The following is a 22595-nucleotide window of genomic DNA, read 5'->3' as shown; positions in this document are numbered from 1 at the left end:
TAAAAACATGTGCAACAAAGAAAAACACAACGACTATTTTATATTGCAAGATATTGTAGTATAAATTAATAGCATTTCTCAACTCTGTAAAGATGAAGTCAGGAATAACAGTATTCATAAATATCAGGAACAAAGTCCCCAAATCAAAACAGTAATTTAAAAAGAACCAAAATAGATTTTAGAAGGCTGCAAAGTGCTTTGAAAACATTAAAACCAAAACTCAAATATTGCCTCCAAATTTCTTGATATGAGCTTTATTTTTTCACATCCCATCCTGAAGGGCAGACAATGCTAAATTTATGACAGATTAGCAAAATTTCTCAGCTATATATCACAGGTTCCACTCACTTGCATTAAATCCCCCATAGCTTCTTTACATGGCCTACTCTAGAGAGAAGGGGGGAGAGAAAAAAAAAAAGAGCTGTTTTTTCCTACCTGTACATTGTTTTATTTACAATGCCTTGAGAGAGAGAAAGACATAACGGTACAGTTACGCCAAACTATCCCACATCAATCTCAGCTATTCTACTGAGAGTACGAGTACCAAAAAAAAGTTATACTAACTTTCACAATTACACATTAATTTTTAGAACTATCACACAACGACAAAAAAGTTATAAACTTTATAAATTACAGGAAAAAACCACGAATTTTTAATTTTTAAAGAAAAACAAAGTTACTAAAAATATATTTTTTACCGTACCTCCTTTTAATTTTTTTTTTCCAGAAAGCTGATCTTAACAGGTTATAAAGAAAATTATTTCTTCAGCCACATGCCTTTGTATTTTATTTTTATTTAAAATAAAAAGTCACATAAATGATAAAAAATTTGGTTTTGGCCGTTTGGCTCCCTCCCCCAAATTGTCACTTTATAAAAACCTTCTGTACTTCTTTTCCCCCTCCCTCTCTCCCTCTCTACTACCTCCAAGATGGTAGGAAAGTTGTTGTTTTGGAGGGCAGAGGAGCCGCTCTCTGATGTTATGTCCTCTCAGTGCCTGTAGTGGTGCTGTAGGAGGCTGCTGGCTCTCTTCTTGAGCAGCCCCAGCAGCCCTGCCTTCTTTGCTGGAGAATATATTCAGGGATTCCCCTTAATAATCACCTACCCTCTGAGCACTTTGTAGTTTTAAAATAATAAAGAGCCCCCAAAGCTTCCTCCCCACAAAAAGCAGGATCTTCTCAGAGCCAGGGGGGCAGCAGCTCCTCAGCACAGAGCCCGAGCCCATTCCCAGTCCCTCTGCTGGGGAGGAAACTCTGATCTGTCAGCCCAACAGAGGGAAAGGGGGGAGAGGAGAGAGAGGAGAAAAAAAAAGCAGCTGGAAAGGTAAGCCAGGCCCGGCCTGCATCCCCGGGCTCGCGTAGCGCGGCAGGCGGTGCGAAGGGTGCAGGGCGGGCGGGGAGGCGGGCTACGCGAGGCCGGGGATCGGCCGGGGCGGTGTAGGCCGCAGCGGGGGGTGAGGGGAGCCGGGGGGGTTTTTGAGGCTTTCGGGCGCCGAGAGGAGCGCCGACGGGGGGTGAGACGGTCGCCGGGGCCCAGCGGGAGGGTCGGGGCGCGGCGCCTTTGCCCGGGAGGTGAAGGGCGGCGGGGGAGAACGGGGGCGGGGGGGCGCTAGGCCTCAGCGCGGCGCGGCCCGGCAGCTCCGCTCCCCGCCCCGCCGGGCCCCCCGCGCCGGGCCCCGGGCCCAAAGCGGGTCGAGCCCCGCCGCCGCCGGAGCTTGGCGGCCTGGGGGAGGCGGCGGGGGCGCCTCGGCCGGGGCCGCTCCCCCCCCCCCTCCGCGGGGCGGCGGGGCGAGGGGGGCAGCGGGACGGGGGGACTGGGGGCGGCATTAATTTGCCGAAATGACTTTTAATGAGCGGCGGTGGAGGTGGCCGGGTGGGGGGGGCGCCCCCTCCCCCAGCCCGGTCCGGGGCCGCCGCGGCGGAGGCGGTGCCGGTCCCGCGGGGCGTGCGGGGCCGCGCCGGCCGCGGCCTGGAAAGTTTCGCGGCGTTTTTAGGGTGCTTCCCCCCCTCGCCGCCGCCGCCTGCCCCGCGCCCGCGGTCGTGGGGACGGGGCCGGCGGGGCGGGGGCGCCCCGAGACGCGGCCGCGGCCCCCCCCCCGTCCCGTCTCCCCTTCCCCCCCCCCGGCGGGGTTCCCCCTCGACCGGGCGGGCGGCGGGGTGATTCACCTCACAACTTTTTGGGAGGGAGTGGGGGGGCGGTTTTGGGGGTGTGGGGAGGCCGCCAGAGTGACACCCCCCCTCCCCCCGTAAGCTGCCTGCACGTGGGGGCCCCCGACCGGCCCCCGAAGTTGGGAGCCAGGGCCAGGAGCAAGGGGCTGCCTCGGCCTCGCCTTTGCGCCCCGCCACGTGCTGGGGCAGGCAGCCACCTCAGCCCTGCCGGGGTCCGGGCCGGGGGCCACCCTCTGCCACCCCCACTGTCCCAGGACGGGTTGGCATAGGCGAGACGGGGGCAACAGCCCGCTGGCTGGCCCTGCAGCCAGGGGCAGGGATCGCCTCAGCAGCCCCTGCACAGCAAGGGCTGTATCGGGACTTGGGCCCTGGCCCCCTCTCATGTCCCCCCCGGAGGGCCCTAGCTGTCCCCACAGGCTGGGGTCTCGCTGGGGCAGGGGGTCCCTGTGAGGTGCCGCTGCCCCTCAGGACTGAAAATGAAAGGATCCTTTCTTTCAGGGAAAAGAACGTCTGGTAGTTGTGAAGTGAGTCCACTGGAAAACCCACCAACGTGCTTCACCCCGCACAGGTGAAATAGCTCCGGGTTCTAATGTGGGAGGTGTCTAGTTTTGGTCAAATGTTCCTTGATATGTCTTTTAGCTCAAAATGCTAATGGCTTTGTGCAGGTAACCTCAATTGAATTTTGGAAATGACAGTAACGCTTACCTTAAAGCCTTATATTATGCCATCTGATTAAAATATGTAGATCTATAGTTAGTTCTAACTTTGTTACTTAACAACATATGATGAAGGTTTATTTTAAGGCTGTTCTCAATTTTTGAGGATTGGTAGACTTAAAAAGAAAATTGGCAAATTTAGGGCAATGCATCGTTCCCCTGTAGTCGAGTGCCCTCTCCTATGGGCAGCCCTGTACTGGCAATGTTTCACGCCGGGCCCCACCAGGTACCGCTGCTGATGGATGAACCGGAGCGCTTGTGTTTTGTATGAAGCTGTCGCTTACAACCTGGTGACATTTTCGCAGCCATCTTCAGCCTTTTATGTGATTTGTTTATAACACACACGTACATCAGACAAGTTTTATTAATTTTAAAGCTGAATTATCTACAGAAAGCAACCTGAAATTTACTTAGTGGGAGTTACTTTGATGTTTCAATATTTTTATGATGAGTGAATGAATTTGTATGTAAGGCCTGGTCCTACAGAGTTGCATGTACCATGTTCTCACAGTATGGTAAATCCTCAGGAGGTACAAATTTATTGTAATACCATATTGAAACTTTGATAGCTTATAACTGCTAAAAGGCTGCTCTGTGAGGAGCTCTACTGCTTTATTTTATTTATTGAGTATTCCCACTGAAGCAAGAATGATATTCCTGTATTGTGCGAAAATAAGCTTGTTTGTCTTCGCAGCATTGGGACTAAAAAGACGACTTAAGCTATTTTGTTTAACCTCATATGCAAGTGCAGGTTATCTGTTACTTGAATAAATAAAAGACTTGGACTTACAGCCTTTTTTTCGTTCAAGTACAGATGTAAGGTATGCTGTGGTGTGTTTAGTCTCTGCTTTCTCTCAGGATCATGGTTTTGATATTTTGAGATAATGTTTTAAAGTGCATTTCTGCGATGTTGCAATGGCCTAAATGTTCCATTTATTGCTGCATCTGGAGGCCACCTTTTTGCAGCCCCGCTTGCCCTGGCAAAACCTGGGCCTGTTTCTAGCCACGTTGAAATAAGTGTGCTTCTGTGCAAGCATGAGAATCTGCCTGTGAGGATGTGATTGCAGGACTGGGGCCTGAGACCTTCTGCTCGAATAGAGAAATCCTTGTTCAAAAGACTTCCAAAGATATGGAGCCTGTCTTGAACCTTAGGTCAGGAATAGCCATCTTCAGGAAATTATTTTATTGAAATCTCTAGGAAATGTGCTCTTAGTGACAGTTATGAATCTTCCTACTTAATATCTTTTCTCTTTAGAAATCCTCTGAAGTTTCTAAAATTCCTAGAGTCTTAAATGTTTGATGTTTTTTAGGCTGTGGGCTGTCTTTGTCATGTTTTCTTTAAGGTAGTATTTATCAGATGAGTGAATCAGCTGAAATTAAAATTCCTGCTTAAGTTCATTTTGTGTAGGAAAACAAAAAGAACGTGTTCAGTTTTGGAACAAAACGAGTTATTTTCCCTCCTCTTAGTTATGTTTTCTGCTGTTGATTGAAACTTGTTACAAGTCTGTAAGTTCTCTAGCCATTATTATTATTAGAAATACTGCTTAAATTTAATTCTGTATTTATTGCATTATATTCTGAAGCATAATTTATATTACCAATATTGCCTAAAATATACTGCTGCTTTTCTGTTAATATATCGGACATCCTTATGCAATATAAACTGCCTTTTTGCAGAGTTGAAGTAATAAGCTTTCTGAAAAGGCAGAATGAGGACAATATTGCTGCTTCTATCTTCCTAGGTAGATTTTAACATATGAAAAAAAAGTAGTCCAAAATACAATTCCAGGTGGTAACTAAAAATGTCTAGTAAGATCTTAACATGTTAAGTGCCTTGATCTGTCTGGGTAGTTGCATGTGTGTGCAGTACCTTGACTTGTGCGGGGCTCTTCAGAGGTCTTCTTGAGTAACGATTGTGCTCTAGTTAATAAAAGTGTTCCCCACAGGAACTCTTGTAGTTGACTTTGGTTGCTTCCCAGTGTTTTCTGTCTCCATTTGGATGCTTTTACTAACAAAGAGACTCTCGTTTCCAGAATTACAGCAGGCTTGGTTTGATAGCTGAGCGTAGTAGAGAATTGAACTGTTAAATGACCAGGACTAAGCCAAAGTTATGGTTAGATCACGGAACAGGGACAGAAGTTACAACTTTGTGGTGTTGATGTCGACCACAATTAGATGTGGTGCAGCTTCTCGTGACAGAACAGAGCACTTCACAGAGAGGTACTAGTTGCCTAAAGTCTCTTTGTATGAAATAGAAAAAAGGAATGTTTTTGCTTTCTCTCTAATAATACAGTTTTTACTAATACTGACTGAAAGGTTTTACTGTAAGGTAGCTTTAAATGCATGTCTCTCTGCAATGATTTTTATGATCTCTGTTCAACTCGTGAGTGGATGAAATTCCACGTTGCCCAAACATGTTAAAATCTATGTATTTACTGTTAGTCGTAGCAAAAGGGTCAGACAGTAGCAGCACAGGGAATTGTTCTTTCTTGATCAAGTTGGGGAATCAACAAAACTACTATTTATGCTATTTGTGTTTGTGGAAAAGCTGAGGTTCTTGGAGACCCATGTTCCACTTCTGGCCCCATGCTGATGGTTTTGGAAGCATATGTAGATGATTGTACCTTGTCTGTGAGATGACACGAACACACCAAGCAATTTAACACAAAATCTGCGCTAGTATTAGCAAATACAAAACAACACAGTTGAGACCTCTTTAATCGTGGCTTTTGTTTGGATGCAATGTGTGAAGCTCTGAGCTCAGTCCTCTTAATTATACATCTTTTAACCACTGACATATAATTGCCTTGCAATTTACAATGCATTTGGGGATTCCATTGCCTAAAAGGGTCTTACGTACGTTGAATGTCAAGTTCTGAGCATACGTTTAAGAATGTATCCAACCCAAATGATATAAAATACTCTAATATTTTCAGCATGGTGTTTTCTCAAAATTACCGATTGAGTTTTGGGGCTATAATGCTTTGGGCTTTCTAATAGTGACTAGGCCATTAACTTCTCTGTAGACTACAGATGATGTCAGGTACCAAATTTCTGTATGACATTATGCTGATACTCAGTACGGTTTGGCAAAGATTCCCCCCCCCAAGTTTGCTACCACACTGTTTCCCAGCCTCTCTGAAGGACTGTTTAACTGTTTTGGGAGAGAGGGTATGTGGAGGGCAGAACTACAGCTTTGTTGTCTTGGAGCTGATGTGTGCTGTAGGGGGACTGACTATGCCTGCTTGCCGGTATGAAAAGCAGTTGGGAGCTGGCTTCTTCCTATGCCTGACAGCAGGTACTGATGGTTGCACAGGTGTTACCTGTGTGTATTTAAGTCTTTCATTTCTCTTTTTACAGTCCCTTTGCAAACCATAGAATCATAGAATCGCTTAGGTTGGAAAAGACCTTTAAGATCATCAAGTCCAACCGTTAACCTAACACTGCCAAATCCACCACTACACCATGTCCCTAAGCACCACATCTACACATCTTTTAAATACCTCCAGGGATGGTAACTCAACCACTTCCCTGGGCAGCCTGTTCCAATGCTTGACAACCCTTTCGGTGAAGAAATTTTTCCTAATGTCCAATCTAAACCTCCCCTGGCATGACTTGAGGCCATTTCCTCTTGTCCTATCGCTTGTTACTTGGGAGAAAAGACTGACCCCTACCTCACTACAACCTCCTTTTAGGTAGTTGTAGAGAGCGATGAGGTCTCCCCTCAGCCTCCTTTTCTCCAGGCTAAACAGTCCCAGTTCCCTCAGCCGCTCCTCATAAGACTTGTGCTCCAGGCCCTTCACCAGCTGCTTTGCCCTTCTCTGGACACGCTCCAGCACCTCCATGTCCTTCTTGTAGTGAGAGACCCAAAACTGAACACAGGATTCGAGGTGCGGCCTCACCAGTGCCGAGTACAGGAGCACGATCACCTCCCTGCTCCTGCTGGCCACATTATTTCTGATAGCCTTCTTGGCCACCTGGGCACACTGCTGGCTCATATTCAGCCAGCTGTCGACAAATATCCCCAGGTCCTTTTCCTCTGGGCAGCTTTCCAGCCACTCTTCCCCAAGCCTGTAGCGTTGCCTGGGGTTGTTGTGACCCAAGTGCAGGACCTGACACAGCCTCATTAAATCTCGTACATTTGGCCTCGGCCCGTCGATCCAGCCTGTCCAGGTCCCTCTGCAGAGCCTTCCTGTGCTCAAGCAGATCAACACTCCCGCCCAACTTGTGTTGCCTGCAAACTTACTGAGGGTGCCCTCGATCCCCTCATCCAGATCATTGATAAAGGTATTGAACAGAACTGGCCTCAATACTGAGCCCTGGGGAACACCACTTGTGACTGCCTGCCAACTCTGTTCACCACAACTCTTTGGGCCCGGCCATCCAGCCAGTTTTTTACCCAGTGAAGAGTACGCCCATCCAAGCCATGAGCAGCCAGTTTCTCCAGAAGAATGCTGTGGGAAACAGTGTCAAAGGCTTTACTAAAGTCTAGATAGACAACATCCACAGCCTTTCCACTAAGCTGGTCACCTTGTCATAGAAGGAGATCAGGTTAGTCAAGCAGGACCTGCCTTTCATAAACCCATGCTGACTGGGCCTGATCACCTGGTTGTCCTGTATGTGCTGTGTGATGGCACTCAAGATGATCTGCTCCATAACCTTCCTTGGCACCAAGGTCAGACTGACAGGCCTGTAGTTCCCCGAATCCTCCTTCTAGCCCTTCTTGTAGATGGACGTCATGTTTGCTAACTTCTGGTCAACTGGGACCTCCCCGGTTAGCCAGGACTGCTGATAAATGATTGAAAGTGGCTGGGTGAGCACTTTCCCCAGCTCCCTCAGTACCCTTGAGTGGATCCCATCCGACTCCATAGACTTCTGTGTGTCTAAGTGGTGTAGCAGGTTGCTAACCATTTCCCCTTGGATTATGGGGGCTTCATTTTGCTCCCTGTCCCTGTCTTCCAGCTCAGGGGGCTGGGTACCCGGAGAACGACTGGTCTTAGTCTTAAAGACTGAGACAAAGAAGGCATTAAGTACCTCAGCCTTTTCCTCATCCTTTGTCACTATGTTTCCCCCCGCATCCAATAAAGGATGGAGATTCTTGTTAGCCCTCCTTTTGTTGCTAATGTATTTATAGAAACATTTTTTATTGTCTTTTGTGGCAGTAGCCAGATTAAGTTCTAGTTGGGCTTTGGCCCTTCGAATTTTCTCCCTGCATAACCTTGCGACATCTTTGTAGTCCTCCTGAGTTGCCTGCCCCTGCTTCCAAAGGTCATAAACTCTCCTTTTTTTCCCCGAGTTCCAGCCAAAGCTCTCTGTTCAGCCAGGCCGGTCTTCTTCCCCGCTGGCTTGTCCTTTGGCACATGGGGACGGCCTGCTCCTGCCCCTTTAAGATTTCCTTCTTGAAGAATGTCCAGCTGTCCTGGACTCCTTTGCCCTTCAGGACTGCCTCCCAAGGGACTCTGTCAGCCAGGCTCCTAAACAGGCCAAAGTCTGCCCTCTGGAAGTCCAAGGCAGCAGTTCTGCTGACCTCCCTCCTTACTGCTCCAAGAATCGAAAACTATGTCATTTTGTGATTGCCATACCCAAGACAGCCTCCAACTGTCACATCACCCACAAGTCCTTCTCTGTTCACAACCAACCACCTTCTGTTGACTTATGGACCACTCTGGCTGCACTCAGCAGGACGGGTAACTCTGCTCTAAGTGATGGTGTCGCAGAGCGTGGCTTTGCTCTGTGTCCTGCCTGTCCTCCCCATAAAGCCTTGCTGGGATACTAAGTTTGTTGCTGTTCATATGTCCAGATAGGGCTTTTGCCAGAAGGAGGAGATTTTCTTCCAGTCAACTGCTCAGGAATAAAAAATGGGAGAAGGGGAGGAATGGATGTGTTACCAAATTACAGATGTTAGTGGTAACCTCATAAGAACGTAAGAAATACCCTGTTGGGTCAGATCAGGGATCGATCCAACCTAGTGTTCTGTCTTGGGCAGTAGGAGTAAGTGATGCTATTTAGGAAGAGCCCAGCCATTTTTTAGTGTTTTCTTCTCTTACTCCTCCAACATCCATATTTGTTAAATTAGGCATGCTAGCAGGTACATCACTTATGTCCCCATTGTCTATGAACTTTTCTATTGTCTTTTTGAACTTGATGATATTGTCTGTTTCCAGAGCTTCCTGTGACAGCAAGTTCCAGCAGTTCACTACCCGTGAGTAGTAAAAATGAAGTACTTCTTTAATATATCTTGAGTCAATCATTTACTAGCTTCATCAAGTACCCCTAGTTCCAATATTGTGTGATATGGTATACGACCATTCTATATTCACCCTATCCCCTACTATCATTTTTTAAACCTCAGTCATGTCTTACATCATTTGGCAATGACGCGCATTTTTGGGTTCTCTTCTGTTCTTTGCCCCGTTGCTTCTGATCAAAATCTTTTATTTAGAAGCAGTTGTTTAAGGAAAATCTAGGTTCCTCAAGAAGCAGCCTCTGGTTTCTCATTCATGGGTTGTGGCTAAAGCCAGTTTGAGCATATGTAGGCATAAATTATGTTTCTGTTGAATGTTGCTACAGCTTCAGTGTAGCATACAAATGCAAAACTCAAAACAGCTTCCAGAAAGTTTTGTACCCTGATATTTTTGCAGTGAAGTACAGCTGCTTAAGCATTTGATTTTTCCAGGGGAAGTCCATGTTTCCGTCATCTCTTACTGAATCCTGTGGGACAAAAATAATTTCTCCCCCACCCACTATTTAGCAAAGTGTAGTTTCAGTTCTCTTCAGTTAAGCGACACGTGCCTATTTCATGCTTGTGCTACTTTTTATGTAGCAGCAAAAAGCTCTGTTAAAAACTGTATATTTTGTTCAAAATAAAATACTGCATCAGACTAAATCAGAATCAATAGATTTAAACGTTTCTGTTATTTTTATACATATATGTGTGTGTGTATAGAGTATGCTAGGAAAGTAAAAAGAAAAATCTCTTTTTAGATTAAGTACAATTTCAGTCTCTGATCCTGGCAGTGTATCCACATACTGCCACTGTCTTTCAGGCAGTCTGTGTAGGAATCTACCAATAAAGATATAATTGCAAGTTTGAGAGAGTTCCTGTAGGATTTTTTTTATAGAACATTGGCTGCTAGGTATATTAGCTTGCTTTTTGTTTGTTACGCTGTAGTTGCACTAATTGATTCCTATCAGGATTTTTAACATAGTTATATTTGCATGAACTTCTCTTAGTGTATATATAGACCCAAGAATTCATGTTCAAGATCATTGGTTTCCCTGAGGATTATTGTCAGTATTTTTGCTTAAACGTTTCATATGGCATTGTACTTGTGCCCTGTATCTTTCAGACAAGTGAGAAGTGAAATACTATGCCTGCCTTGACACAGTCAAGTTAAATGCAAAAATGAGACTTAATTATGAGTTAAATCCAAAAATAAGACTGGGGGCACAAGAATAAATCCAGGATTATAGCGGCTGGGAACTGCAGAGCAGTTTCTTTACAGAAGCTTAACGGAGGCACACCAGGTATGCATTTCTTGCTGTTTACTTTGGAACCGTTCTGAGGAACTCTTTTTCTTTGGTCTGTTGCTTGATAACCTTCAGAAAAGAAATGTTGCTGGGTTGTGCAAAAGAGGAGAGAGTCATTGATCCGTCAAAAACTCTGCAAAGCATAATAGTAGTAGCTTAAAAGAAGGTGGTAAATAAACCAGAAAGAAATAGAGAGCAGCATGTGAGTCACCCAACTGCAAGATGCACTTGTTCTTTCAAGTTTTTCATCCTGTCTAGTATGCCACAAAATATGAGCTCTGGTTAACTGTCGAGAGGAGCAAACTCCAGAGCAAAAGGCTTTCTGTCAGCTTCGTTCTGTGTATGAGATGCAGTTAGTTAAGACTCGTTTGATTACTTTTTCTGCCATAGTAATGGAAGAGGCTGTCTCTCAAACATATGGGACCCAAACCCAAGTCACAATTCCCATATTTTATTTTTTTCTTTCACATTGTGGCTGGATAATACTGCAGTGTGTGTCAGTATCTGCCTTAACAAAGGTGTTTGAAAGGGTTATTTGGTTCTCAGCATGCTAAAGAGATCGTTCCCTCTTCCCATTCTGTGTTTTTGAAGGGCACAGCCAACAATGAACTTTTCTGTTCTTGGGACTGATGCGTTGTGAAGGGTCATACTCCAGTGATTAGTTTCAAATATATATAGTAAGTACTCTGTACTTTCACGTGCTTCCATGCATTGAGAGAAGTTGGGAAAGGTGACTGGAACTGGATTAGATGCCCGTGCTTGTGTTGTGGCTATCCGGCGTAAACAAAGCGTGAGGCCCCTGCCCCTGGGTGTGTGTGCTTGCATGTGTGCATGGAAAGGGAACTATGTGTTAAGAGGAAATACTATGTAAAGAGGAAATAGGAAACGATCCTTATTATTATCAAATGATTAATCAGGTCGCTTGCACTTGTGCTAGTTACATTTTGTAGCACGTCTCCATTCTGTATGCTGTGTATGCTGCATGTGTGCATATACAACTGTTTCAAGAATTTTAAGTGTATTTTTAAATTTTTAGTAGTATTCTGTCCTTCTGCTTCTACAGCTAGATATATGCTAATGAAAGGCCTGGTTTATGCAGTTTACTGTTAGAGGTGTGATGGGGTGTTTTGTTTTGCCCTAGTGACTTAAAGTTGCTTTTCTAGATCCCCCAGTGCCATAGTGCTTGTCATTTTCTCAAGGTTCTTTTATACAGCGGGAAGTGAAGGCTTGTACCTTCACAGGAGGAAACTGCATCTGTCCTGCAAAGTCTGTGTAGGCCCCCTCCTTGCAATCGTGTTCTTGCCGTTTCGGGCCTCGGGAACAAGTAGGTTGATTGAGGTGGTAATCTGTACATTTGTCACGTGCCTCTAATTTATTACATATTTCCTGAATATCACCTCTACATACATTCCTTTGCTTGGTATATAACACATATGAAATTGAACTGAGTACTGAATATACCATGTTCAAAAGAGTTTATTCCAGTGCTTCAGGATGGCCTTTCTGAATAAAAGCTGCCTTTTGCAGGCTAAGCTGGGTGTAGCAGAGTAGCTGCAGAATATATGTACTGTTAATTTTATTTGAAGCTGCTTTGGGGTGGGGTGGTTTTTTTTGTTTGTTTGTTTTTTTAAAGATGATTGCCAAAGACATAGTGTTAGGAAATGAAACAGTACCTTATGATTGCATGGATTTGTTATTTTGTTGCACTGTAGGAGTCTATTTTAGGGGGAAAAAATCCCAGCCTCTTGCTGAAATGACATTTCAGCCCTCCTGGCATTGATGGGAATACTGCCTCTGACATTATTAATGCCCGCATTTACCTAAAATAAGTACGATAAGGTAGGAAAAGCTCTGAAGAACCATAATGACCTCAGGAATGACTGCATATTGATGCTTGCAGAAGCTGTGGGCAGCTACAAGATCTGAAAACTGTTTGTCAGGTGTGGTAAAGCTAGCTTTTTAAAAAAAAAAAAAAGCTTTCTTGCATTGCCTGATGAAATTAAAATTTTGCAGAGCAAGGATAGTCGCCAGCGTTTTTGTAAGCAAAGATACTTGAAATAAAACCTCTGCAATCAAATGGGTTAATCATCATTCAACTTGATTCCTGAAAGCAAGTGATCTAGTGTGATGCTTAACCTTTTTCAACTTGTAGCTCCTAATCACTTTCTGGTAGATGAGTGGAGTTTTGTTTAACAGGTTTAAGTGCGGTGGCAGTAGAATTTTTTTTCCCTCCATAATTTCCTTTCACGGTTTCCAAAGATCTGTGATTACTGATTGAAAACTGTTGCGCTAGTGGATTTGGCTTATTGGATGCTAGCTGAACCACAGGTTTAGTGGCTACATCTGGCCACTTACTTATTAAGCAATAATAATATCTATTTTATTCTGACTGACTTTGACCTTTTTGATATTTTCCTTAGACAATCTGCTTCATCTTGATTCATCGTCATTCCAGGATAGTGGTGTCCTTGGGGCTCTCTCTTAACATTGATATGGTACAGAAGATTTAAAATCAGGTATTGTTTTGGGTCCCTCTTTCCTGCCAAAATGAAACACACAATCTAGAAATGAATGCATTTTTTTTCCTTATGTGATTTCTCTTAATATTTTGGTTCTTTCAGCTGATGTTCACAAGGAATAGAGTCACGTGATGTATGAAGGCAAACACATACACTTCTCTGAGGTTGACAATAAGCCCTTGTGCTCATATAGCCCCAAACTGTGCAAGCAGAGGCGACTTAACGGCTACGCCTTCTGTATCAGACACGTTCTGGAGGACAAGACTGCCCCCTTCAAGCAATGTGAATATGTGGCCAAGTATAACAGCCAACGCTGCACCAACCCCATCCCCAAATCTGAGGACCGTAGGTGAGTTGTGGTTACCTGTCTGCAAAGTGGGAAGTGGCTGGGACATAGGCATGAGTTGGCTTTTAAGATGCTGCCTGGTTTCAGAGTGGGGGAGGAACTGGCCCGAGTGGATGAATTCCAGGAGGTTCCTTTGAGGGTTTTGTTTCAAGACCAGTAAACTTTATTTTATTTTCTGTGGGAGTCAGGTACTCAGAAAGTGAGCAGTAACTTAGTCCCAAGGAAGCTTTCAGGAGAGTTCATTGCTTTTCTTAAATTCACTATAAAGTGTGGATCAAACCTGCTACGCAATACCTGCTGTTCTAATTAATTTGCTTTGTCACTCATAGTACATGCTCTTAAAAAGGCCTGCTTGTTTGGCCAGCTGTGCCAAAAGTACACTTCCATCTACTTTTTCAGGACAAACAGTTGAAAATGCATACCTTCTGGGCTTAGGGAGCAGTGGCACATAGGGACAAATCCAGAATCACAATTCAGTGTTTGTGATTTGGTACTGATCTGTAATGTTGTATTACTGGAATAAAATAAATATTAATTGATAACAGATGAGCCAGCTGGGAAAGTGCTTTCCACTCCCTTTCTTCTTTGCTTCCCCCCTTTCTCTCCCCCTGCCTGCCCAAATGGAGATGCCCAAGGTGCCCAGGTATTAAATGCCTTGCAAGAGGTAGTGCTTGAAGTTGTTGGAGAGCTGGGAATTCAAACCAGTTTTCCTGAATTGCAGCCCATACTGTAACCAAAAAGACATTCTTCCTTGCTCTTTAAGACTTCCTGAACACCAGTCTCATTGGTGTTGCTTGGGCTGAAATAGCAGAATTTGTCTCATCTTGGCTGCCAGGTATATATGACTTTAATTTTTCAGAGTCATTGTTGCAGGTTTTGCCAGTAACACAGTATTTAATTAATGTGTGTGTTAACTATGTGAGGCTTGTTCTGTTAGAAACGATTTTTTAACCTAAAATATAAACAAAATATGCCAAAAAATAATCAAACCACTATTCACTGACCTTTCACATTATTAGCTGCCATTCACTAACCTTTTGCATTATTAGCAGTGTTCCCACTGTGCCCTACATATAACTTCCTTCGCAGCTCACAGCTCCCTCTCTTGTCTGAAACAACAGTTGGACTGTGCTCTAAATTAACTTGCACTTCACCTGCCATTTCAGTTGAGGAGACTGATGATGTGAGAAAAAAACATGAATGTTTGTCAAAAGCTGTAGGGCAAATGCTCAAATGGCACAAGATGAATAACTTTAAGCTGTAATTTGACAGTCGGTGACTGTTTCTTTGCTACTGTACAGTTGAGGCTCTTTGGAAATAAGCTCGCAGAAATGATCATGGAAATTGTTAGCGCAAATGGTATGCTGTAATTTCAGATGCAAGAGCTGACTGAGCCAGAGTTGCTGTTTACCAGGGGTCATACTTAAAAACAATAGAAATAATAGTACTTAATGACACTTTTTTAGGTCTCATATGTTCCCATGGAATTTGAGATTTTTCTTTACACCTTGAATTGAGTTCACACTTTGTTCTTTTTGATTTTTCTCAAGTTAAAGTGAAGTGTGGTCATGACATCTGGTGTATGTTATATTAGAATAATTCAGTTGCATGTCGAGTGTCACATTACACTACTTGAAGAGGACAGCAGGTGTCTGAAGGAGAAAATAAACTTTTAATTTCAAATGAGAGGATGTGATATTTTGAAAGAATATTTTAAAAGACTGCTTCTCAGGGCAGAGTTTAATTTTAACAATAAAATTTAATGAATGCTAGTGATAAGTGTGCCTGCTCTAAACTTTTTTTTTTTTTGGCAGGCAAACCTGTATCTGTTTCTTAGAAGACTTTTTTCACACTCCGTTCGATATAAAAATGTTTGCTATGTCTGAGTTCTTCACTCATAGCTTTTAATTTTCTGTGTACAAAATTACTGTCAGATGGTCATTTTGTCACAGTTTTGGACACGTAACTGTACATGATCAGAAGCAGACTGTATGATGCTCTGACAGCTATCTTCTTATACACTTTTAAAGATTGTAAAAAATAAAATGTCTTACCAGGATGCATGCATTGTATGCCAAAAGCTTCATAGTCTGACCACAGATAATTAAAAAAAATTATCACTTGACCCCAGACAAATGAGATGCTACCAGGCACAAAGATGTTTAATATGCTGCTATATTATTAGATTTCTTACTAACCATTAACATTCTACAAATTAAATCTATTAATAGTGCATGACTTCATTGCCTTATTTGAAGTCTAGTTTCTCTATTCACTATCTTGTTTTTTAAAGAATATATACAGATGATACAGATATGGGTTCTGTATCTATATTTCCTCTGAATACATGTCTCCTAATTCTTTCTTACCCAAATACACACATAGATAATGAAGTTCAACTTAATTTTTAAGTATAGGGTTATTACAATTTAGCTGGGTTAAACACCATTTTATCTCTAGTTCTCCTATTTCAAGAGAATCTTTAAATATTTTGTTAATGTGCAAGATGCTCTTCAGTTTATTTGGATCTTCCTTTAAATAAGTGACAGAACCGTGATACCAGTCTGGGATGTACTGGGAAGCAGAATGCGGTGGTAGGTGGAAAACCTTGCTGTCTGGATTCTTGCCCTCCCAGTGATGTGGGAAACTGTCCAGCTGAAGCCTTCAGAGCCCGTCATCTTTTGTGTGCTTCATGTTACGATAGTTCTAATGGATATCAATCCACTGCGCTTACCATATGTGCTGATGGCATTCAAACCCACCTGCAGAGAATAAGTGCCTTTGGCACTGAGTAAAGAAGGGGGAAAAAAACTATATTAGATACTCGGTGTGATACTGTCAGCTGAGAATAACTCACACACGGGTTATAGAGGTGACAAATTGTGCCACTAAGACAGGCACATCGGAATTGGCTCTTGTAGGGCCAGCTTGACCCTAGTGGTTTCATGCTCAGAGCCACGTGAAATGGACTGTGCTACTTGCAGGTGCTATTCCAGTCTTCCCAGTAATCTGTCTTCCATGGAGCATGAACTACTAATGCCTTTCCTGGCATTACATCTGATCCAAAGAGTTTATTGCCTTAACTCAGCTGGTTATAGACTGGTTCCAGCAGAGTCAGTTAATGGCTGCACCAGTCTCTGCAGCACCGCGTAAAGTCAGAGCCAGTTTGGGCCATTGCCAACTAAAATGCCATCCTGGAACCTGAAGGACGGGGAAGTGGGTGTGCGTGCCTGCCTGGCTCCGCATGGGACCAGCTAGAGCCTGATAAGGCCAAGGTTGAGTTGGTGCTAATAAATTATGCCTAGCCAAAACTGCCTGCGTGTAGTCTTCTCTACCCAGAGAAGACTTAAGTGTTCTTCCCAGCTTCTTCTTGCTCCTTTTAGTCCAGCGGGCAAGGTGTATTAGCCTCGGTTATGCTGGAACACAGAGAGTTGATAGACAGAGCGTAAAGTACAGAGCCAAGTCAATGTGTACTGGAGTCTGCGAGTGCATGTGATCCATATTTTCATTATGTTGTAGCCTGTTGTCTATGGGTTTGTGTCTAGAGGTGATGCCTGTGTAAGATATTGTTGGCTTTCAGTGATGCAGTTGCCAATAAAGCCAAAGCTTTATTCTCTGCCATATAAAAATGATGCTGTTAGAGTTAAAACGAACAAGCAAACCCCTTAATAGCCTAAAAGTCAGAGAATGTTAGCAAACTAATTACCTTTTCATAGGTTTATTCACATTTTCTATTTTTTGCTTTCTCTTTGGTTTTCACAATGAAAACAGACTAGCCAGTTTTACCTCCTCGCACCTGCACAAGCACAAGGTGGCAATATTTAAGTTCTGAACAATATAAAGGAAGCATTCACATTGAGCAAAACTCTCTTTTTATTGGAATAAGAGGGGAAAAAATTCCATTTTGTTTGTCTTGTCTGTTTATTGGTTTTTCTTCTGTCATAGTAAAAATGCTGTTCTAACTCATCTCATCAGTCTTGTTCAAACAAAATATTTTAAAAGTGCTTAATTTTAATTATGGAAATAGTGCTGTTGACTTTAAGAGAAGCTTTATTGAGCCCTCATTATATAATTTTATTTTTAGAAGTGCATGTCTCAGTATGAATTTATGGTATTCCACTGTGTTCTAATAAGGACTCCACACATTGCTGGCTTTCAGCTTGCCTCATTTAGATTTATTTATTACTTACAACTTAATGTAATAAAGAAATTATTTAGACAATAATAAGTAGCAATACTTTTCAGCCTTTTCTGATTTGTGAATCCTTATGGGTGTGGATCCCTCGAGAAGCTACATGTATGGAGGTTGTTAAGGAACATATATGAATTTGCTTTTTCTTTTTTACCTTTTATGGACCCTTTAGAAGCAGTTCACACATTGCTTCTTTAAGGGTGGAACAGCAAGTTGAAAGTCACTAAACTGAAGTGTTAAACCTTTTGGGGGGTTTGGTTTGGGCTTTTCTGTTATTTTTTTCTCCATGAAGGCCAGGAATAATTTCATTTTAACCTATTTGTTCAACAATACTTACTTTTTTCAGATTCATACTGATCAGATTCTATACCTTCATGGTATATTTCCTTGTCTTGTCCTTATTCATATCCATGAATACCTTCATGGATATATCCTTAGCTTGTTCATTAATACGTTAGTGTAGACATCACCTTTTCCTCATATTTTTGTTTTCATCTATAAGCTGCAGGTTATAGATGGGATCCTGCAAAGGCGGAAGTCTGATTGCTGGTGGCATTCTACAGAGGCCGGAGGGCCTGCCTGTGTGAAACAGGAAAAGGATCAGATCATGGTTCCTACATTCCTAATCACCTGCTTGTTTTAATCAGACAAAAATTAATTGTTTACTTCTTAGTTTGTTATCTGTGGCCATAAATTCTAACTCTTCTCCTTTTAAGTTTCATTACAAACTTTCAAAGACTTTTTTTCCTTTTTTTCCCTTTTTTTTTTAATAACGTGACTTTAAAAGCTTTTTTATATTAGAAGAGCTTAAAGTCCATGTTTGTGGATTGTATGTATACATATTCCTGGCATTGTGTAAAAATTTTCTAGCAGCAGAGAATTTCTTTTAAATTAGATTTTTGTTTGAAGAACATACAGCTAATCCTCTCGCTACAAAATGCATCATGTTAAACTACTAAAACAGAACTTAAATATTTATGCTACTTGTTCATTAAGTGCAAATAGTCACCGTTCTCAGCAGGGATCTCTAGTGAGATTGTCCATATAAGAAACTGCTCCCTACTACAGTGGAATTCATAGCAATAATGTGTGCGTTGATGAAAATGTTAACTACTTCCAGTGGAGGAAGAGCTGAATGAAAGGAAGTAGTCTTCAATGTACTTTTTCTTGGGAGCTTTTGAAATTACCAGCATTAATGGCTTGAGTTCTTACTGGTTTATGTATCAGACGGTCCATTTGTTTTGTTTGCTTTGTTTTGTGAGTATTTACCCTATTAGAGAGTAAATATTTTGAATGGTTGTGTGTGAATCTCCTATGAATAATGGCTGAAGACTTTTATATCTTAAGATTACAAATTGTGACTTGTATAAGTTTTTGTTTTCTGTTACAGGTTGGGAACACCACAGTAACCTGTTGTATTAGAAGCAGTTGTGTACACTTCTTATAAAACCTCTTGTGTTTCGATCTAAATTCACATGAGATGGGCGTGTGTAGATTTCCCTTTAGTGATGTCTGTTTTCTTCAAATTTTACTTAAAGAGTTGAGTTAATAACTGACTGCTTTTACTTTTCAAAGGTACTGCAACAGCCACCTGCAGGTACTTGGCTTTATACCGAAAAAGGAGAGGAAGAAAAAGAATGATCCCATAGAGGAGGTAAAGGTCAGGCATCAGATGGATGCTATGGCCTTCAGTCTGACAGTGCCCACCCTGGCCTTGAAGATGCCCAATGGACTGGATGGGATGTCCCTCTCCCCTCCAGGGGCTAGGCTTCCTCTCCACTACCTGGAGGCAGAATTAGAAGACCCCTTTGCTTTCAACGAGGAGGATGATGACCTAAAGAAAGGGGCAACAGTGAGGAAAAAGTTGCAGAGCAAGTTGGCTCAAAACAGGCAGCGCCAGAGAGAGACAGAGATTTTAAAAGTTCGCCAAGAGCACTTTAGCCCCCTTCCTGCACCTTTGCAGCAGCAGCCTCTGCAGCAGCAGCACTCCCATCTGCCACCTTCATCAGCTTCGTTAAAGCCGACAGGGCTACCGCAGGGCGTAGTCTGCAAGTCACCTCAACCTCCGAACACCAGCCTACCAATGCAGGGAGTGGCACCCACCACACACACTATAGCACAAGCCCGGCAGTTGTCTAACAAGAGACCTCTGCCTCTCCTGCCACCCGCTAGGGCTCCTGTCACGGACCCTCCAAGGACTGATCGGGTCCTCATGAAAGCCACAGCCTTTTCTCCGCACTCGTCCTGCATGAGCCGGCTACAGAGACTGGTGAAACTGTGCACTCGAAAACAGCAGCTGGACACTGATCTGTTTCCACATTTAGGTGGGTAGATAGTAGATGCACTGCCTGCTTATTTTTTAACCTGAAACCAAAAGACAAAAGAGGAATGTCTTCCTAGCCCTGTCCTGCATTCACGTGTGGTCCTTACAAAATAACCCTGAACTAGGTCATCTCTTGGTGTTTTCTTTAGCCCTGTTCTCTGAGAAGGGAATGCCTGGACCCATCGCATATGGTTTATGGCATTTTGGTTATTTATTCTTCTTAATGTCCTGTTAACCATTTGAGAAATCAAGCTGAGGTGTACAAAGCATTGCTTGGATGATAGAGACATCATACAGCAGGTTTGCAACTTGAGTAGTAAAGGTGGCGCAGCTGTACCTACCTACATGAATGGACAAGGTTAGATTGAACGTTATGTGACAAGTGCACATTATAAAATGAGTGCAAGTAAAAGTTTGGAGATTTGGCCCATTTTTCTGTGCAGATCCAAATTTCCAGTTGACTTGACTGGGAAAATTTGACTGGGAAAAGAGAATTTTTCTCCACTGGGCCTATTCTGGGGTCATACAGAATGTGAATGAAAGAAAGCACAAGATTACTGCAGGAGGGCAGCACTGTTGCAGAAGGTAATTGGAGGATGGAGTCTTGTCCACATACCAGTGCAGGAATAGTCTCCTTACTTATTATATAGAAACTGTAATAATCAACTGCTGCTTGTGAAAATGTAAGTAAATATAACCAACTTACTGCTATGGCAGTAGTGCTCTATAAAGCTTTAAAAAGGCAGCAGGCTTTGTGGCTTATTTGTCTGATTATGAATACAGACCTAGGTATGAATTATTATTATTATGAATACAGGCCTAGCTGGCCTTGTTGTCTCCTTCACCCTCCAAAGTTACCTTACTTTTCCCTTAGTTTTAGATTGTACTTTTCTAACAAGTGAAATACTGACAGGGAAAAGGGAAACAGGAGTCAGTGTGTATATTAGAGCAGGAATGCCATTTATGATGTTTAAAAAAAAAAAGACTTCAAATAAATCTGGACATTCTTCATATAACATCTTATTTAATTGCAAACATCTGTAATTTTTGCTATTTCAATTAACCTTTTTTTAATTTGCTGTTAAAATCTGCCCTTTGGCACTCATGGGATATCTTGACTATTTGTTCAGAAGATAATTAGCATCCCATAGCATGTTTCCAAAGGACGTTGTTCTTCAGAAAACTGCTTTGATGATCGTACATATAATGCAGGTCTTTTGAGGAATGGCAACTCCAGAGGTGCTTCTGAGTGTCACAGACCCCAATAGCTTAGAAAGTGACCCGCGTTTGAAAGTCTGTAGAAAGATCACTTTCTGTGTTTAATGTTTTACATTCTCAAGTGGTGAAGAGAATACATTTTCCTAAAAAAAGCATAGTAAAAAAACTGATTAGACCTATAAATGTACAGTTATGCAGATGCATAACTGTATGTGTATGCAGTTAGAACATTTTATATTTGGCAAAGTAACGGAATTCACATATTCATTATGTGAGAGTGGAAAATATATTTGTTTCTTATTCATAATATGCCTTAATATTAAAGACTAGTTATGCTGGTTCAGAGAATTTCAGGATTTCTTTTTTATGATAGAGTAGCACTAGAGATGACTGCACAGAATCTTTAAAAAGGTGCAGCCAGTTTTATGTGTACCTACATCAGAGCCATGTAATTGGATATTGATGTAACTGCAGTCTTCAGTGTGAGTATAGCTGAATCTGGATTATGTTTTATTCCTTCATTTCTGTTTCATTAGAAACAAAACAACACAACTTCTGATTTTATTTTTAAACTTTGGGTAAATAATTTGTTACATGGTATCAACTGTGGACATCTTTATCCAATGATTAAGTTGGATTCCTTTATGGAAGGGCGAGACTAAAAAAACATTTAAGTTGAAAGTATAATTCTGGCATTTTATCAAATGTCTTAAGATATCTTAATTTAGTTCAAATGCATATCTTAAAAACAGGAACGAAGAATAGAATTTTCAGGATGCTGAAGTTCCTGAAAAATAGGGTTTCTGATATTTCTGGTTTATGTTAAAGGTGTTGCTTCTAAATGATGAAGGCGCTCCTGGCAATTGTATTCCGTGTGTGTGTGTGTGTGTGTGTGTGTCTAACTCTGAAAGTAGGTGACCAAATACTGACGCATTTCCCAAATTCAAAGCATCTGACTTTAGAATAATCTCAGATATAGTCGTTTAGTTTAGTTTTAGTAAAAATAAAGTGCTCCTTAACTCTATCCCAACTGCTGCTCCATTTTCAAGGAGCACACAAGAAAATGAAAAAGTAATAATGCTGGCTTGTAAATGCAGCTATGGGATTTTATCCCACCTGCTGCAAGGAATTGGCAAGAATTCCACGGCTGTGGGAGAGAGAAGGAAAAACTGCAAAAGATGAAGCTCCAGATAAAATGTTCCACCTGAGAACTTACTGGACTCAGTTTCTGGCTGTCCTGTTCAACGATTGTGTTTAGCTTGACTAACTGAGGCTGCTGGTGCATTACAATAAATTGATCCCACTGCATCATCATCAAGCGAAAGCATGCTGCTTAGTGAAAGTGCAGGAGTATTTGCATCTCTCTAGCTCTCTTTTCATGCTAGTGTATGCATTTGGCAGGCAATTACAGAGACTGAGCAGAGGAAGATCCTGTGTAGCTGTGTATCTATCTCTGTCCATGCTGCTCCGTCTTATGGTTTTCCTATTCTCCCTCCGTTTTGGCACAGAGCAGGAGTCAGAATATAAACAGAAATGAAAGTGGCCTATTTAGATCATACAGTATTAAAAATTGCCAGGCAGTCAG

The 22595-nt window shown here is 42.4% G+C and overlaps 1 protein-coding gene across 2 annotated transcripts in view; it reads left to right on the top strand.

Moving 5' to 3' along the window:
• The first annotated feature begins 804 nt into the window (after positions 1 to 804).
• The window catches only part of INO80D (INO80 complex subunit D), a 48257-nt gene continuing 26466 nt past the window's right edge, over positions 805 to 22595 (top strand). Inside the window, exons 1-5 of one of the 2 annotated variants that reach the window (XM_075153431.1) lie at positions 805 to 1321; positions 2665 to 2734; positions 12833 to 12928; positions 13034 to 13280; positions 19045 to 19793. In XM_075153431.1, the coding sequence (XP_075009532.1) occupies positions 13063 to 13280; positions 19045 to 19793 (967 nt within the window). In that variant the 5' untranslated portion in view covers positions 805 to 1321; positions 2665 to 2734; positions 12833 to 12928; positions 13034 to 13062. The remainder of the gene's footprint in view (positions 1322 to 2664; positions 2735 to 12832; positions 12929 to 13033; positions 13281 to 19044; positions 19794 to 22595) is intronic. The other variant, XM_075153432.1, reaches the window with a different exon arrangement.

This window comes from Calonectris borealis, chromosome 6 (genome assembly GCF_964195595.1).
Source record: "Calonectris borealis chromosome 6, bCalBor7.hap1.2, whole genome shotgun sequence".
NCBI lineage: Eukaryota > Metazoa > Chordata > Aves > Procellariiformes > Procellariidae > Calonectris > Calonectris borealis.
The sequence above is the reverse complement of the archived record's forward strand: the minus strand, read 5'-3'. Positions and strand labels throughout refer to the sequence as shown.